Source organism: Choristoneura fumiferana, chromosome Z (genome assembly GCF_025370935.1).
Source record: "Choristoneura fumiferana chromosome Z, NRCan_CFum_1, whole genome shotgun sequence".
In the NCBI taxonomy this organism is placed as follows: domain Eukaryota; kingdom Metazoa; phylum Arthropoda; class Insecta; order Lepidoptera; family Tortricidae; genus Choristoneura; species Choristoneura fumiferana.
In genome coordinates, this window is record NC_133472.1 from 6,460,554 (window position 1) to 6,480,279 (window position 19,726).

Sequence of the window (19,726 nt, forward strand, 5' to 3'; positions counted from 1 at the left end):
ATTTGCGATCTATCTTAAATATTAATCATATATTACGCAAATTTAAACCTACAATATATTTTTAAGAGAATATTCATCTTTATATTGCAACTTGCTTATAGCAATCCTAAATAGTGGGCAGTGAATGACTGGTTTCAGAAGTAATATTAAGCTAATAATTAATGCTATATTTATGAACTATAATTAAAAACACTGAAAGCATGCAAAACTTGAAATATTATATCATATTGCACTTATAAAAAATGTGTTATAACACTGTGGAGTAAACCATTTATCTCGATTGCACGGAATAATAATAGATTTAAGATAAAACGAGCAAAATTATGCGCACCACAACTGGTTACGACTTTTACACATTTTACAAATACTAATAAGAATACATTAAAGCATAGCATACGTTTAATTAAGGAAACACCTAATAGTAAGATTTGATAACAGAAAAATACCAAAAATGCGGATATAACGTGTGTAATTATTTCTTTACATCAAACCGGCATTGTTATTTTTGTGCCACTATTTTTAATTTCAAAATAAGGGAAAGCGGCCGAATCTGCGTGTGAAGTACAGAATTCTCGATCATAGCATTTTTTTTCTCGTGTTCTACACTACAAGTCAGCCAGAAAACAGCTGGGAAAGCCGTCATTCACTTTGTTGTTTATTTTATTATTCTTGTAGGGTTCAGACGAACTGAACCAAATGAGAACAAGGTGTTTGCTAGCCGATTTGACATGACCATTTGGCTCACAGATACTGGCATTTTAGGTATTAGGTATGCCGTCTAAGCGTCTTTATTTTATAAACAGTTGTGGCCTGGCCAAGATTAATTGAGATTGGCAGCGCAAAGAGCAAGAGCGCTTCCCTGTTCATAGCTCAGTTTACACGCTCAACGTTAAGCGGTTAATTGACACACACAATGTATTACTACAACGAGAGTTTGACACACTCTCTCTATAGTGCTTTTTGAACACCCGACGACTCCAAAATCAGAACTTATAAAGATGTAATTATTTACAAAAAAGCGTATAAAGGTTGTGTAAAAACAACTTATTTACAGAAAGCGTATGAGATTAAATATATTAAGTGTGCTAATTATATAAATCTACTCTTGGAAAGGCACAAGCTGGTAAGCCTTATCCTGCTTTACAGGTGACAACTATACTATACTAAGTACGTTGAATACACTGTTATTATAAAGCGACCGTTTTAAGTAGTAAACTTGTTACATCATTACAACAACTACTCGTAATAACCTAACACTAATTTCATTTTTGCGTAACTCCTACTAACATTATAAATGTGAAAGTTTGTGAGTTTACTTTTTGATGCTAAAGTGGCTGGACGGGTTTGACTGAAATTATACCCTAGTTTTAAGGAAGGTACGATTTGGTAAGTATAAAGCTGGTTTGGTATGGACAAAGGATACTTTTTTATATTCTTACGAGATGTAGGCATATTAAATCTTGAAATCCCAACCACTAACTTTACAGCCCAAATTTGCATTTGTCGTAGTAGCAGTAAGTAGTCGTTCTAACAAAGTAAGTTAAGAGAAAGGAAAGAGAGAGAAAATCATACGGTAATTGAGAAATTAGTAAAATCCTTAAATTTCAGTTTAATTGCCAGGCCTTAGGTGATTAAAGGCTGGTTTGTAATATGTTTTCACTCACACACTCCTAATTTATAATATTACTAGGACTATTGCTTCAAAATTATAACCAATTAACTTGCTATATCATTCAAGCGCTTTGAATTTGCAGAGTAAGAATATAATTGGTTTCAGCTAATTAATATGACTCCTCACGGTAAAACCAGATTAAGTGAATTACATTACTATCGACTAATTTCTACGACAATACGCCAACGCTACAAAGGTATACAAAATATATATTTGACATCCATTTTACGTATTGAGTACACAAGTTTGCCGTGAGCGCGGTACATAGTTATATCAAAATTAATTGTTTTTTTTTTGCTTATGATATGACTTCTTTATAAATAAGTGATGATAGTCTTAGGTGCTTAAAATTTTTGAATACTCATTAAATATCTTTATAATTCGTTTCAATATTTTAAGACCCTGAGCAACTACGACAATTTTTATAGTGTCTTTATCATACGAAGTATGGCGTTTGAGTAATACACACATGTAATAATAAAAATAGTGTAATTGCTACCCGACTTAAGCCGGTGCATGAAGGTCAATTTGATTATTGTAAGTGTATAATTGCATAAATATACATTATTTTAAGTATGCTAATACTTAATAATATAGAGATGTGAGTAAATGCGAGGGCAAGATGCTTCCATTAACAAAATATACTTGTCTATAATACTAATTGAAGCTACAAAATTAGAGCTACCAGCAGTTTTGACTATTCGATGCGTAACATTTGAAAGTATATTATGCCACAGCCAGTACTTAAAAATGCATTTTAATAGCGCATCTACATAATTTTATAACAGATTTACAGAAAATCACGTTAATGGACTGTACCACAAATGAAGCCTTTAAACGATTCATTAATCCAGTAAATCCAGTAAGGTGTGTTTTAAATGACCGTGCCTAGCGGAAATTATAAGTTTATTATGCGTTTGCGCGTAGATCGGTATTGCACTGTGCGCTTCGTCTTATTTCACATTAGCCATTAAATAGATAAATATAATGGAAACAAAAGACATTCCACGTTTTTAGGGACGAATGGTCACCTTTATTAGTGCTGTATGCCGAATCAAAAATAATTTATGAACGGCGTGGCCAACAGGGCTTTGCTATTGACACATCTCTTATTTGCAAACATTATGTCTTTTGCGGTTGGCAAATGCCACTAATCAAATAAAAAAGCGTAACCACCAACCGCCGTTTTTTCATTTGCATTTACGTACACTAACACTTTAAACTGCGTCACACAACGCCAACGACACTTTGATACTTACATGTAAATAATATGTACAAATTATTTTAGACTAATTAATCACCAGAATACTTATAAGGTCTAAATCAAAAATAAAACAATATTCACTTTAATTTCAAAACCGCAAATCTATTCTCTATGTTCCGTTCTTTAACTCATATCTTCAAAATCAATGTTTTAAAACACTCAATCTTGTACAATGTGGCTAGAACAAATAAATTTGTGATCCTACATCGCTGTTCAATCTTAACTTTTACGTAGATAATACATAACGCGTCTACTTCATTATAATGGAAAAGTCTTTATAAAATATAATACTTTATTTAATAAATTGTTCCCAACGCCTTACTTCTATGAAGACAATTTATATATGGGACAAGCAATATAAATTGCATTGAATTTATATATATTATAGAACGGCACTGAGAAAATAATCATAACTAGCATAATTTTGGGACAAATAAATCTGTAGTTCTGTATATGCATGCTTACCCCGATATAAGTAAATTAGTAAATTTTGGCAAAGATATGTTTTGGCTTCTCCATTAAAATTCTAACCTGTCAAAGATAGATAAAGGCAAAACATATGTTCGTTAAAATATTTCATAGACTGTTGTAAAGATCGTTTGGCAAATTGACCTATTGTTTGTTAGGAATCAGAAGAATATGAATACTAGAAAAATTGTGTTTATTGCATATTGTGGCTATTTTTACTTGTATTTCAAAGATACATAATATTATTATTTTATTTAGTATCTAGTGGTCTTTGAGCGATTATCTTAAGTAACTGTTATCTCAGTATGTCTTCAATTCACATGGAATGAAAATTATGGCGCTTAGGTTTTAATTCTTTATTTACATTAAAACCAACGTAAGCGACAATCATTTTGAGGAACTATATTATCGTTTAGAATTTTTCTGTGCTATGCGACATAATAAGTAGTATAATTGTGTTCAGTAATAAGCGGCGCTATAGCAATTGAAACTAAACACTTTTTTGCGTATAAGTACTATACATATTTTGTTTGTATGGCACTTCAAAAAAGTAGTGGTGGAAGTGAATTATATATCGAAAAATTTAGCTAACGATGCGATGTTAACAGGAGTGACTGCATTTTATTATTTAATATTTACCAGTTCAAAAGTACACAATTATTTAAAAAAACAGTAGATCAAAAATTGTTAGACAATCTACTTTTTTCAAATGTTTAAAGCTCCATATCGAATCACTGACCAACTTGTTATTTTCCAGAAACAATTTGATTGATTTTTCAATTTTTTTAATTTAATTTCCAACGACGTTACACGTATTTCGGCATAAGTAGACTATTTTAGCTTAAGTCAGTTTACTCATAACAGTAATTGACCACGGGTTGTTATAATAAGAGGGTTTAAGTTTTAGTTCGTACGCATTCGCAATGTGAATTCTAACGACGCTTACGCCATTTGATTCTTTAATTGTCAAAAAAGTCCAAAACCACCAAAAAATCACCCTGTAAATGAAAAAAAATCAATTTGCAGTATTTAAAATATTCCTCGTGACTTTTTATCTGCAATATAATTTCATTGCATTTTTTTTGCTTTTCGTTCAATTTTTATTACAAAATCCTAATAAGAATTAGGTTTCATAATCAACCCTTTTTTCCTTTAATATTAAGTAGTATTTATTCGCCTGCCCAGAGAATTGTTATTCATTTTATTTTCTTATATCAACGTCTATTTACTATAACTTGAAAGAAAGTTGCTTTAAATATTTTAAAATCAAATCATATCAACGCTTGAACTAACCAGAGGGCTTATTGTCTACACGCTCTTGATATCGCTATCACCGTCTCTTTCTGTCACCATCTTACACCATTAGACAGAAAGAAAAAATGAATGCGATCGAGCGTCCGCGCCTTAGGCAGTACGGCCTCAGTTCGAATAGACTGTATACCTTGACAAGTGCTTATGTGACACTCGCGAACCCTGTTGCAGTCAGTATTTGCCGCATTTATGTAAAAAATCTTGATAAAGGCAGCCGAGTGTTACGAAGAAACTTGTCAGACATGGCAGGTCCAAAGAAAATGGCGCCCTCCGTTTACCTAAGGTTTACCTCCTGGTATTTTATCTAGCAGATATGATGGGCTAAAAAGTTGGACCACATTAAACACTATAAAAACCTGATTAGAGAATGTTCCGTTGCGACACTAAAATGACTTAATACAATTGTTCAAAAAGTTGGACACCTACATCGGTTAAAAGAAGTTTACCGTTGTGACACGAAAATTAATCATACATACTCCACTTGCAGACTTTTTAACCTAGGTTTAAGTGGTCTTAAGTCCTGTCAGATTCATACAAGAACTGTCAGTTTAAATCGAGATTTTAAAAAGCCTGCAAGACGTCGTTAGTGTTAGAAATGAACTAATTCAGTGTGTCGTTTTGTATGGTTAACTAACATAACGTTGTATAACTTTTGTTCGAACGAGATGGCATTACAGCTCTGTCAAATAAAATACCAGACACTTAACAGACACTGGTGAAACAGACCTTCTAGTTATGCTAAGATATTTTTTTACATTTCGCATAGAAAAATTCGCACTAATATTACATTATTATGTCACATTAACATTGAAGCGGTTCTAAAAACTCAAGTTCAATCAAAGTTAGATTGTTCTTTCACATCTGTCTACCGTAGCTCCAGTAGCGTGACCCTGTTAGGACTCGCTTTGACGTGACGTCAGCGATAACAAGTACGGCAAAAGCGTAGACGTACACTAACGACATGTCTAAGGGTGCCAACTCATGCAGCTCGTCGCTCGTTTGCAGCAAATCTGGTCACGTGACCCTATTTCGAACTTCCCGCGACTCAAAAAAGCAGCGTCAAGATGGCTGCTTGCAGGAATGATCTTGGTCTCGGAAGCTGTGATCTTAACCTCCTTTAGTGGCAGTCGTGGCAGTGGTACAAATAAAAGAAATTAGAGTGAATGAAAACAAAAAATAACAGTTGTTTCCGAAATTGACAAGGTTTTTTCCCGCGATAAAACTCAACATTTTCAGCTTTGTCACTGTATGTCACGTGACCAGATTTATCGCTGCAAACGAGCGTCGAGCGGCTACATGAGGCCGCACCTTAACTTACGCTTCTTTCACACTCACACGCCCTTACCTCCCTGCTTTAGCATAGTCTTTTTGGGTCGTCTAATAACATTTTTAAACGCTACTGGCAGCGTGGTCAACCTTATTGAGCAATTTTGTCAAGGTCAGTGGTCCCCTCTGAGCAGTTCCATCAGCAAGTTGAAGCTCGGTCCGTCGCCATCTTTGTTCTTGTTCGCGGGATTCAACATCTCCTTGCCGACTTGCATGAAAAACTGAAACAAGGGCATTATATTATTAGAGATTTTATTCGGATCCACTGAAAATATTGAGACAGAAACCTATGCATTATTCAACTCAATTAAATCCATCCAACCGTTTTAGTGTGAAGGACTTAACCTGTGGACTGAACACACACACACACACACGCGAGCAGGTGTTTGTATGTGTGTTGTGTCCACACTCACACAAACACCCGAACCCTCCCAAAATGCAGCATACTTGAAATAATTTATTGAATCAGGCGTTACGATGCGGAAGTCCATAACAATGTACTAAAAGAATTTCTTTACTAACATCTGGTAGCATGGTGTACGGTTGTGTTGCTCTGAAGATGAGCTCTGGTTGAGTTCGAAACGCGTCAGTGTAGTATGGTGGTGGTGATAGATGGGTTTGTGTGAGTTCTTACGGTGTGGAGCTGGAGGAACTGCATGAACACGCATATTTTGCATAAACTTAGCTACCATAAGGTCGGCAAAGAAATTCTTCTAGTTCATGCAGAATATTTATTTAACTTTTTTTGTTCATCGGTATCGATTTCCGTTTATACTAAAATTAAACATCATCATCATCCCAGCCTATACACGTGCCACTGCCACAGGCCTCCTCTCAGAATGAGAGAGCTTGGGCCGTAGTTCCCACGCGGGCCCAGTGCTGATAGGGAACTTAGGTAAAATAAATAAGGGTTTTAATTTGATCGTATTTACCTGGCAGGTCCGTTGCAGCTCGGGTATGCGCAGGAGTAGCTCGCCGAACTTGGCGGGAGTCTCCGGCGAGTGCGCCGCCGTGTACGCTTGGAGCGCCGCGAGCGCCTTTTCCTGGGACGCGCGGACTTTCTCCGCCTCGCGCAACTCCGGCGCATCTAAAAGGATTTTTTTTTAAACTACTATGATAGAAGCTTGACTAAAAAAAAGCATTTGGTAATGTCCCATTGATGGGCAAAAGATTTTTTCCTGGATTTCCAATTCACCATGTCTGCACCTATGACAATTTAAATGCATACGGGGAACAAGATTTTTATTCAAAAATACAAACAGACATGGATGCACAGAAATACCAGAAAAAGAGACCAGCACTGGGAATCGAACCCAGGTCCTCAGCAATCCGTGCTGCGTGCTATAACCCGTACACCACTGCTGGACAAATACAAAAAAAAACCAAAAAACCAATCATAAGATTTCTATTTACCTGAGGTAAGTAATACGATGACTTTCAAAGCGACATATTCGTATCGGTCCACTCGGAGTCTTCGGAGGTGATCGGTGAAGCTCAGCATCCTCTCTATGCAAGGCGTCAACCCGAGCCTGGAAACAAAAGGCAGTGGTGTCCTAATATATTCATTTGCCGCCCTACTTATCATAAATAAAAATTAAATTTAAAAAATCAAAAAACCGACTGCCAAAACTAAAAGGAAGAAAATAAGTCTAGTGGTCTAGAACTCTGTTAAGTAGTTAATTTAAAGTTCAACTGTCGGGACACATTACTAAGAGTTTTTGAGCGTTACGATTTAAATGGGTCCCGACTGTAGGTTTTAAAGAGAGGGGGGGGGAGGGAGTTTGCACTTTAATGTTGAATATTTCGCAAACAGTTTCAAATTAAATTCTAACAAGGAGACCTTTCATTACATTTGTTACACGATATGGTTTAAAAAACTTTTTTTATTTTCTAACGTAATTAGCCAGTTTTTCCTTTGTTGAACCTTAAAAAAACCTGGACCCCGAACTGTGGATTGTCACTTCTTACAATAAGATACACATACTTGGCACTCTGGTGTAGTGTGATGCCCCTCCCCCCGCCGACCCGCACCTCCCCAGGGGTCCCCACCCCTCGGTAGCAGCAGGACAGCACCAGCAGCTCGCACCAGCTGTTTATCAGGAGGCAGATCTGGTCATCGATCTGCAAGAAAACAATTTCATTGTCAAATGTATGATTGTCGTTTCATTATCAGCTTTAAAACAAGGGTCCTTTTATTTTTCATTTCCCCTTTCGGCCTATATACTCTTACGTCTCACTGCAGGGCCCAAGTTTCCTCTCAGAATGAAAGAGCTTGGTCTGTAGTTCTCACGCGGGTCCATTGCGGATTGGCAACATCACACACACCAATGAATTGCTTCGCAGGTTTGTGCGGGTTTCACCGTAAAACTCGTGGTAACTTTCGAACGTAATTTCGCCCATGAATTTCGAATGAGATGAGAACCCAGGTTTGAATCCACAACTACATCATAGAGATCATAGGTCTCATCATGACGAGTCAACCATGGCTTTATTTTTAATTTTATTTATTTTATCATTTATTGTAGCGCGAACAGAAAATACCTGTTACTTTTCAGCTGTCTATTACGGTTCTGGAGATACAGGCCTGTGCCAAACAGACGGAGAATGCTAGGGTTCCATTTGCGTTACCAACGCGAAGACAGCCCGAACACAACCTCACCGAAAGCGTTAACAAAGAAATTGTACATGGCCTAACAAGACAAACCCTCACCGAAATGTTCTTAAACAGCGGCAAACTCTTGCACCACTTGACTATCTTGTAGAGCCGATGGTCGGCGATGTTGCAGAGGTCCGCTAGGAAGTCGGGGCTCGAGTTCTGCGCGGTAATGCCGCTGGCTGCGAGCAGCGGGTTGGCCGACGGACTGCCGGTAGACTTGCCGAGCCGGTTCAGCTCGGACTCGTTGTATTGCCAGAGATGTTCCACATCCATTATTTCCTGTGAAACATTTTGAGATTTAGATTGACAAGGACCAAATGATGCCAAATGAAAATATCTCTAACGTTTGTATTACTTTTTATTAGGAAAAACATATTTTCTCAAACATGACATGAAATATTGACGTTGTGTTACAAATAATAGGCTGAGAAGTATCGCGCTGCAGGCGCTGGGGCTCGCCTGCCTGCGCGCGGTCACTCTAGCGGCCTGCAAAGAGATTTCATACAACTTTGCAGGCCGCTGGCCGGCAATGCGACCGTCTTTTGTTTCAACGCGCGCTCTGCGACACGGCGCACGCCCACCGCCAGCACCACCGCCCGCAACAGGGCGACCAGACTAGCGTCCCGCCAACGTGATTTCTTGTTTTTTTATTTTATTTCATGTCATGTTTACAGCACTATACAAGCCTCGGCCGGAACGTGGGGTTGCCGGCCTCCACAGTAATGTACTATTTCAAAATTTTCGATTACTACCGAATAACTAAAAGGCTGGATAAGTTGGACAGGTGGCCGAAAAGTTCTCGATTGGAGACCGTGGATCGGCAAGCGCAGCGTAGAACGTCCATGGACGAGATGCACGGATGTCCTGGTTAAAGCCGCAGGTTCACTGTGAATGCAGATCGCTTCCAACGGAAGCAAGCAACTGGAGGTCTATGGAGGATGTCTACGTCCAACAGTGGACGTCGTACGGCCGATATGATGATGATGATGATGATGATGATAGAAGTAATAACAAGAGGAATAGAAATGTCGCATGCTACAAGGCGGCTTTAAACAGGTCATCTACTATATTTGCTCATTAGATGGATGGGGTTAGTTAGGTGTCGCTACATTTTTATATTAAAGATGGTGTGTTTACCTGCAATAATGGGGGAATATCAGGCGTTAGGCGGCTGTTACTGGACTCGCCTCGACTGTTATATGACCCAGGGCCATTGACCTGTTGACAAACAATACAGTTATCATAAAAGTTATTCAATCAAAACTGCAGTATGGAATTTTTCAGAAGCTATATTACGATATTTTATTGACAGTTGAGGTCGCAAACCGCAGTTTTTAGGGTTCCGTAGCCAAAATGGCAAAAACGGAACGTTTATAGTTTCGCCATGTCTGTCTGTCCGTCCGCGGCTTTGCTTAGGGACTATCAATGCTAGAAAGCTGTAATTTTTGACGGATATATATGAAAACTATGCCGACAAAATGGTACAATAAAAAATTCAAAAAAAAATTTTTTTAGGATACCTCCCATAGACGTAAAGTAGGGGTGATTTTTTTTTCTCATCCAACCCTATAGTGAGGTATGATTTTTTGATTCTGCGAAATATTCAACTTAAAGTACAAATTTTCAATTAAATTGAGCGTGTAAAATCTGGTGAGTTGAAAACTTTCAAATTCAAGATGATAGTAAGTATATCAAACTTACAAGAAAAACTATAACGGTTAAGTTTGCTTGAAAATTATTAGTAGTTTAAAAGTAAATAGCAGCCTAAGGTACATAATTCACCTAAACTTGGAAGATTCAGAAATCATCAGAAAAATATTACTTAATTTTTTCGTAATGGCTACGGAGCCCTATTTTGGGCGTGTCCGACACGCTCTTGGCCGGTTTTTTTATATCTTAGGGCAAAGTTTTATTTCTACATTTCTGCGTGGTTTTCAATAACAGCAGTTTGCATTCTAAAAATTTCTGGAACTTTCTAGAAAGTCGTGGAACTTACGCAGGTGAGGCTAGAGGCGTGTCGGAGAGTTGTGGGAACATGTGCGGACAGTAGGGAGCCTGTCGAAACCGCTCCTGATAGCGTGTACGAGCACTGGTACGTGGAGCGACCGCCGCGGGTCCTGTCTTCTCTGATTGCTGTGGACATAAGTATTAGGTTAAGTTGTGAGCGCAAATGCTTATGGCGTTGGAAGCTCTGAATCTTACGGCTTTGAGTCGAAATTATCGGATTTTGTATAGAAAATATTAAGCAGACTAAATTGTACACCTGTCTTGAGTCACGTACGCGTATGATACAAATTATAAACGTGAAAGTTTGTATGGATTACATAGATATAAGCATAACACAAAGGCCACTTTTACTTTTCGATATTCCCACAAGATCGGGTTAAAATCTTGAAATCTCAACCACTGGGTTCAGGGTCAGTCGATTTCGATGAAACTTAACTAAGAAAAGAAACATCACGATTAAACTAGATTTAAATTAAAATACTGCATAAAAATCGATCCAACAATTTGGGACCTATGATGCCACAGACAGAGCCACGGATAAGTCAAATTTATAACACCTCTGGGGATTTAAAAAAAGGGAATCTACCACCACTAACAGAACTTTCACGTAATCATTTATTTTAATTACTTCAATGTTATTGGATTAGACACGCGAAATTTAACACGGGGTTTTTTATGCAACACTACTACTATACCGATGGTTCTGTCATCCCAGTAAATTACGCAGATTCCGCGCGATAGCTATACTTAAGAGACTTCAAGAGGGAGTGGCAAGCAACAGTCAGTACGTCAATAATAACGAGCACCGTGAGCCCACCTTCAAGCTTCATCCCGCAGCCGAGACACTTGTCGAACCGGCACGCCGGACACTTTTTCCGGGTGGCCACTGTGACCGGACAGTTACCACCGCGTAGACACATGTAGTTCTTCCTGTTCTGGACAGTGCGCTTGAAGAAACCCTTGCAGGACTCGCAGGAGAATATCCCGTAGTGGAAACCGCTGATCTTGTCCCCGCAAATAGGGCAAGGGCTGGAAAATAAGAAAAGGGTAAGCAAGTTTCTTACACGGTGCGATTCGTCTGTACGATTCGCCGCTGCAGACCGATCGAAACGACGAATCGATAGTGTATGTCAAAAGTGTAATAAAAATTAAAAAACTAATTATTTTTAAAAGTCGCTGAACTAATGTTGTTCAGTTTGAGGAGTATGATCTATATTTTATTAGTTGCTCATATTACAGGCCACACCCGGTATACAAGGATATCGTTTATATACAGTCCGTTATCCGGTGAAAACAACGGACGTCTACAAGCGGACTGAGAGTCCGGCACTGTCTGAACCCTTCCTCCATAATTGATTTTATCTAAGTACACCCATATAGTAAATCCTAAATTACTTATGCGTTCAAAAACCATAGGTAACCAGCATTACGCCATTGGATTCTATTATGAACACGGCTGTATCGTAATGGTCATTACGATACAGAAATCTGTATCGCGACCACGTGCAGCTGCAGGTCGTCGCGCGCGCAGCGGGCGCAGCTTGTGGGGCAGACATACCTACCTAGTTCTCGTTAATGCAGGTCATTCTCAATGGTTCTTGAACACATGATAGAGCATTTATTATATGGATATAGATATAATATTGTATGCAACTGTACGTAATTAGGCCTTAAAACACTTATGTGACCCTATTATGAAACTCGGCTACGCCTCGTTTCATAAACCCACCCTCGTGTTTTAAGGACCCCTATTACGATACAGTTGCATAAAATACTATTTCCCGACTGGACGCCACCAATAAAGAATCCCACATCAAATATTAAAACCTAAAACAAGTAGATAAACACAAGCAAGGACCTGGTGTCTTTGGTCCTTAAGACAATACACTCCAAACTACGTTCCTTCCAGAAACATCTCTCACCTGTTAATCAGTTGTTGTCTGCTGATCCCCTGGTGGTGGTGGAGCCTGTCATCGGTGGCATCCTCGTCCTCCTGGGCGGGGGATGCCGGGAACACCGCGCTGGTTTGCTCCCGGTACATCAGGTGAGGATGGCGACCCTGGAGTCAAGAGTCAGCTCGTTATTGGGTAGTGTTTCCGACTTTCAACGACCGGGATCTCAGTAAAGCTTGAAACACACAGAGAGCGGTGGGGGGGGGGGGCGGTGCGGCGCGGCGCGGAGGCGGTACCGGTTGTAATATTTAAGCTAACGTGAAAAAGGGCACAGAAGGCACAGAAAGCGTGGCACGTCTGTGTGCCCTCTTTCACGTTAGCTCGAATATTACAACCGGCACTAACATACCGGAGTAAACATACTGAAAATGACGTTGTTATATCTTAAAAAACATACCACTAAATTCTCCTGTACTTTTGATATCAGTACTCAAGTATACTTTGTATCAAAGTAATTTGGCAGGAAGGCAATTTTTGTTTCTAGAAATTACCCTTTGAAATTTTCGTAAGTTATCCTATTAATGTGTGTGTGTGTGTGTGTGTGTTTATTACTCTTTCACGCTAAAAAGGCTGGATGGGTTTTGATGAAAATTAGCGCGTAGATAGCGGGTCATTTGGAACAACACATGAGTCACTTTTTATTCCGAGATTCCCACGAGGTTGAGATAAAATCTTGAAATGGCAACTGCTGGGTCATGAACTCTGTTTATGAAATGTTTCGGAACGGTCGTTCTACATACAACGTCAATAAAAACCACCATATAACTTTAGGGAATCTTCCGTAAAAACCCGGAGTTTCAATTCAACTGCTAGATCGAATTACGAAACGATTACGAAAAGATCGTTAATGAAACATTTGGAAAACAAAAGCGAGCGCTAGTTCATTAAATATGTACCTACGTCAAACCAATTTATATAGTTCGCTGGGCAAATATATGAAATCATAAAAATATCCAAGCTATACAATCGCCAGGCCACAAACATGCCATCGCATAGCTGATCGAGATGCACCTTAATATTTTAAGTCTTAGCCCGTACCGCTATAAAACGCGAACGCGCCGTCCTTTCCAGAGCATCGCTTGAGATAGAGACAAAGTGTTAAAACCGATCGACTTTAGTAGAAACCTTTCCTTCCCTGTGACCATACATAGTCTACAGGTCTGTGCGCGGTATATTTTCATGCGATAATCATAGTTAATCTCTATACTCATAAGTTATCTATGATCTAATTTTGACATTGTAATAAGAACCACGGCACGCGTCATCGTGAATGACTCTACCTATACAATGTTAATGTCGCTCGGGACTCGTCGGTTTTCTTCTTTTTCCTGAAGATTAAAATGAGAAAGAAAAAGAAATCCGATCTTTTATTTAGAATTCTGAAAAACATTAACAAACTGGTTTACGTGTACATACGCGCCCGTAATACAGACAAAAGCTTATCCATCGTAGCTCACATCAGGAAATAAAGTAAGTAATGTTATAATGCTTTAAGCTTTCGCGAGTCTCACTTATAATAATACTTAAATTAGTCAATCAATCAGTATAGTCTGCTCGTGCAATGTGGTCGAAACGTCGAGGTATGTTGTAACCTTGTTGTAACAATAAATAGTTCATGATTATACATGCCGAGAAATATTTAATAGCTAAGTAATACTGTCGCAAATTCGCAAAGCGGTTCTTTAGATTATTCAACAAGGACCTTAAACAAAAGGAAATCACAAAATAATTTTCAATGTAATGTTTTTCATAAGTTCCTTGGCATTTACATTAGGTACATCACTAAATCTGTTATATTAATACCAAATCTTAAGTCAATCCGATCACTGAAAGTGTATAGTGAATGTGATTTCCAAGATTTGACTCACAACATTATTTCGTAACAAAGGAAAATTAAAGCTTTTGTTAAAAAGGTTTCTTTACCCGACTGCCCAAAGGTTATGTTTTTAGAGCGTATGTATGTATTTATGTCCATTTCTATGGTCCTGCGCTGCAGCCGAAACGGCTGGGCGGATTTTAACATATGAGGTATCATTGGATTTGTCATAACAATATGGCGGAGGAATGAAAAAAAATGTATTGTATCAATATGGGTATTAAATGAAAGCCAGGGGTCGGACAAAATGTGCCGATGACGTCAAACCACTTATACGATGATTTCAAATAGTATTTTTGATTTTCATAAACAATACGATAGGTATTTGACAACTCCTGATCTTGCCATATCTTAATATTATTATGAAAATATAGATAAACAGATAGTGTTTAGCGAAGAGAAAATTTAAATCAGTTGAAAATTGGATTTATAATGATTTTTTGAAAACTCTATATACCTGTCTCTTTCTCAAACGCTTTTCTCTATGCAGCAAGTATGGCGGTACTGGCGTGTGACGTCACATGCCAGTATGCCTTTCTCTGTCTAATCTTGAATTTAAAACCTTTATAACTTTGTTATTTGTAAAGGTAGCTTAAATTTTTTTTTCTATGCGATAACAGGCATTGTGTAGTTTTAATTTATAAAACATATACAAAATAGTCAAATACCGTATTATCACTTATCATTTATCAACCTCTTTATTAAACGATATGAAATTTATCTTATTCACTGCATTCCATTGATTTATTTACGATTATTTTGTTACTTCATTAATGCTACTTTGTTACTACATGTCACAAAGAAGTTTAAATAAAAACATCATCTTGTGTTTGCACTATAATGCGATTACGTCATTTTTACGTCATCCGCACTTTTTGTCCGACCCCTGATGAAAGCTAATAAAAAGCCCATTATAAACATGTATGGTTAATAATACTTTTACTTTTGCTAGGAAATGCTTATTTATCATGAACCGAAACATTTTCTAGCTCCATAGATGACTAATTACCTCCTGTGATAGCACTCGCTGATGTAATGATTATCAACCTTGTTAACTGCGCATTACCATTTTATAAACTCAGCGGCGCAAAATTTGGCCCAAAACCCATACAAAATTACGAATTACTGTAAACATGTGAGGGCCAGAGGTTTTGCCGCTCAGTATACTAGTTCAGGAGTGCCCCAAATATTTCCTATTTGAAAGAGATTAGTAAAGAATTAGGGGCTTATTAATAATAACAATTAGAACTAGTCCTCCGTTTTAGCTTTACCGTATTTTTTTTTAAATGACTTATATAATAATGGCTTTTCGCAGCAGCAACGTTTGTAGTAACATCACGCAAATATTAGCTAGGGAGGCCTTTGCCTATAATTAAGAAAAAAAAATGAAAAAATACTGGCAGTCACAAAGATTAAGAAAAAGAAAAAAAATCGAATTACCTGCACAGGCGAGTGTGTAGGAGAGAATTCCGAGCTGTATGAGTAGCAGGAAGAGTGAGATGCATCGCTGTTGTTGCGGGATAGAGACGGCGTGTAGTGGCGCGATGCGCGCGGGCTTGCCGAGGGGCTGCTGTATACGCTGTAGAAAAAAAAACTTATTATACCTGGGATCATCATAATATGATAACAGGGTTTTTTTGTGTCAAAAATACATTATAATCGCACATGTCGGCGACAGCAGACGTCCCGTCCATAACCAAAGGACTTAGAAAAAGGTCTTCTTTGAAAACTTCATCGGAGGAAGCCGTGCCCAAGGTTTGCCTCCCCCGCACGTCACGAAGTACTTGAGATCCCTGACAGCTGTGACTGACCAAGAGTACGCTTTTGCAGCTGTTGCAAGGGTATTTAACACCACAGTTATTATAGGTTTTCCTTTAGATTAAACACACACTTAGGGGCTGTTTCACCATCCATTGATTAGTGTTAACTGACGGTTAGATGTGATGCCGTCTCCGTCTATTCGAACAAAAAAAATAGAGACGGCATCACACCTAACCGCCTGTTAACACTAATCAATAGATGGTGAAACAGCCCCTTAAACTTTTCCGCAGTTTTTTTTTTCATAATAGTTTCGATATAGTGACTTACGAGTAATATTCTAAATTCAAATTTAGATGTAACATATTCGATTGGAATCAGTTTGGCTATGACTATACCGGGTGTAGCCTAACACGGGCAAATTTTTATTACACTTTAAAGTTTATTCGAAGAAGCAATGTAAAGCAAAATCTTTGATATTTGTAGCGTGACAGGCGACTTCAGTTGGGTTCTAGGATGGCGTATATTGAATTTACGATTAAGTTTGTTAGATTTTTTATTTATTTTTTAGTTTTTATTAATATTATCCCTGAATTTGGGCCACACACTGTATTATGACCAGCAAGAGTGATCCTGTGGTCCTGTAAAGCTTCCGATTTCAAAATGAAACGATTAAAAACGAACATCATTTTATAGTACCTGTGAGTGTACATGGAATGTACGGCAGAGTCAGTGCTGGCGCTAGACTGAACCCGCGGGAGCCTTCCCAACAGTGGGGACCCGTGTAAAGCACCCAGCAACTTGTCCATGCCAACTGATGGCTCGCATTTTAACTCTGAAAATAATAATTAAACACTTATTAACAATGCAACTAGAACACACTAAAAAAAAAGAAGACCGGGAACCGAACATGGTTTATCGTCATCCACGACGCACGATTGCTCATTCGCTAACAACAGTGGTAAGGAAACGGTAAAATTAAATACAAAAATCGGAGAAAAAATAACAATCAAGTTCTTGCAAAAATTTAGGATGCTTTTTATTGATTTTTGAAATCACATCACTCGAAAATGTCTTTCTAAAATATCTGCATAATACTGTTAAAATTTTGTTAAAGTTTTAGTGTTAAAAAAATATATATTAAATTAATGTTACTTTAGATCTGGCAGTCTGAAATTACGTTATTTTATTTCAATAAAAATATCTATTTTTTTTTATATTTACCAGACAACTGTGTTTCTTTCTTGATGGTTAGGTTTTGTATTTCACCGGAAGTCTGCGGCATAAGAGGCATGGTTTGATCGATCTTGGCGGTAGGAGACGATGGCCGCCTCAGGGAAGGGCTTTCCGTCAGGACTGATATCTACAAACAAAAATGCAAAAAAATGAAATTGGAGGCGGTGACCCATCCAAGTACTGGCCGAGGCTGACGTTGCTTAACTTTGCAGAACTTTGCTTAATTTTTGCTTGCACTTGTTCGTGCTAAGACATATTCTGGTCCAAGCAATTTAATCGACACCATGGTTGTGGAAATCTAACCAGTAGTTTCGAACCAGAAACACAAGCTTTCTCACATACATGTACGTAGACTGAACATCAAAACACTTCCTTTTGGCCTGAGGGTGATCGATCACGCACATCATCTCATCTTGTTTCATAGCCCCATAGCTACCTATCTGGTGTCAGAAATCTGTTCAAAACCTTCGCTGTAAGACCTAAATCTATGACTAAAACTATCGAAGTATATCCAATATCGGTCCCTTACCCTGTTCATACTAAGACTCCTCTGATGTGGCTGCAGCGGTGTATACTTCAAGTCCAGTACCCGCTGGTCATCCAAGCTCTGGAAGGCCTCAGTCTTCAGCTGCTCTGTCTTTATGGTTACATTGCGGAGGGTGTCTATGGAGTCCCGCGAAGATTGTAGGTCGGGGGAGCTGCTTGGGTCATCTGAAAAGATTTTGATAACTTTTACTAATCTTTCCCACAATCCACTTTCTAACGGCTTGCAAGGAGGTACCAAATTGATCATAGCAAGCCGTGCTTGGTCGTCACGGTTACGAAAGCGGTCAAAGCGGATGTTAGCTGCAAAATTAGGCTGTTTCCTTTGGAAAATCCTGAATTTTATAATTTTAACTTTCTTATTGGAATCTTGTTTTAAAGCAACAAAAGATCATCTGCTCTTCTAATACAGTTCAGACAGGTACAAAGAAACTGATCCCGGCATACATTGCAATGGAGACCCTTTTTAATGTCTTTTCGTTTCACCACTTAATTAAGAACTGATGGAACCAAATAGTCTTTTTTTATCTGTGGCATTATTATAGGTACGTATGACAATAAAACTCACGCATATTCACGCTAGTATCTATGACCATTTCGGAGTCAGACAGTTCGCCCTCCCAAGACATGGGCCTCTCAGTGTCGCAGGGCTCGTGACCGCTAGAGGACCGCTTCTTCTTGTTACGCATGTTCACCTGTTAACACGCGCAAACACATTAACTTTAATGGCTCAAAGTGGGACGTCTCAATGAGGATTTCTCGACAGACGAAATATCGCTAGATGGCATTAGTATCTAGAAGTCTTTCTTGTGATTGGCTCATCGATCGACGTGACACAAATGTCAAAGTTGTCAAACGGACCTCACAATATTAGCATGGTAAAAGAGAATAAGTAGGCTCACTACGAACAAAAGTACATCGCGCGGCTTAAATGTGTGCGCGCCGGTTGGCGCCGGTACGCACGCACCCGCCGCACGCACACACTAATAATTTAAGGAGGATTAAGTTTGCTTGTTCGCCTTGAGATGATCACCTTTTACGTTCGCGTACTCGTACGTATTTTTTGTGCAAGGACACATAAAAAATATTAATAGATACCTACCTATAAACAATATAGTTATAGTATTATGTGTAGGTAAACATGAGTACTATGGTATAGTCGCCATCACCATTACGGCAAATTCATAAATAATATTTTTAAATTTAGTATAATAATAATAATAATAATATAACGGCATAAAATATGTCTGGTTTCTCTAGACACAGACCATTTTAAGTTAACTTTCGTACTACAATTATTTGCCGGCAGGTAATTAATCTAAAATGGATGTCGCCAACCCTAAGCGTCCGCGCCGCAGTAGGCAGTTAAGTCTCCTAAAGCCTAAAGGGTCGGAGTGGACCTACTTGTTCTCTTTTACTATGTACTAGCACTAGCACCAACTAGCCTGTCATAGTATTAGAAACCCTCATTAGGACTACGCACACAAGGACACTAGTCCTTGGTAAAAAATACTATACATGGTGTCTCTGATCATGGGGCTCTAAATTCTTTCGATCCAACTCAAATAACTAAGCTACTTTTGTTTTGTAACATTTTGAAAAAACTTAAATTTAGATAATTTATTGATCCTCAAGGTTTAATCGTTACATCAGTGTA

At 38.3% G+C, this 19,726-nt stretch overlaps 1 protein-coding gene across 1 annotated transcript in view; it reads right to left on the reverse strand.

Annotated features, from left to right (window-relative positions):
• Positions 1-606: 606 nt before the first annotated feature.
• Positions 607-19,726, reverse strand: part of Hr39 (Nuclear hormone receptor FTZ-F1 beta) — a 60,178-nt gene continuing 41,058 nt past the window's right edge. The window contains exons 4-17 of the mRNA XM_074109101.1: positions 18,638-18,764; positions 18,056-18,237; positions 17,515-17,653; positions 16,990-17,125; positions 15,973-16,111; positions 12,627-12,763; positions 11,522-11,733; positions 10,694-10,830; positions 9,835-9,915; positions 8,752-8,976; positions 8,026-8,162; positions 7,455-7,570; positions 6,974-7,128; positions 607-6,262 (exon numbers count right to left, since the gene is read on the reverse strand). Coding sequence (XP_073965202.1) covers positions 6,155-6,262; positions 6,974-7,128; positions 7,455-7,570; positions 8,026-8,162; positions 8,752-8,976; positions 9,835-9,915; positions 10,694-10,830; positions 11,522-11,733; positions 12,627-12,763; positions 15,973-16,111; positions 16,990-17,125; positions 17,515-17,653; positions 18,056-18,237; positions 18,638-18,764 — 2,031 coding nt within the window. The 3' untranslated portion in view covers positions 607-6,154. The remainder of the gene's footprint in view (positions 6,263-6,973; positions 7,129-7,454; positions 7,571-8,025; positions 8,163-8,751; positions 8,977-9,834; positions 9,916-10,693; positions 10,831-11,521; positions 11,734-12,626; positions 12,764-15,972; positions 16,112-16,989; positions 17,126-17,514; positions 17,654-18,055; positions 18,238-18,637; positions 18,765-19,726) is intronic.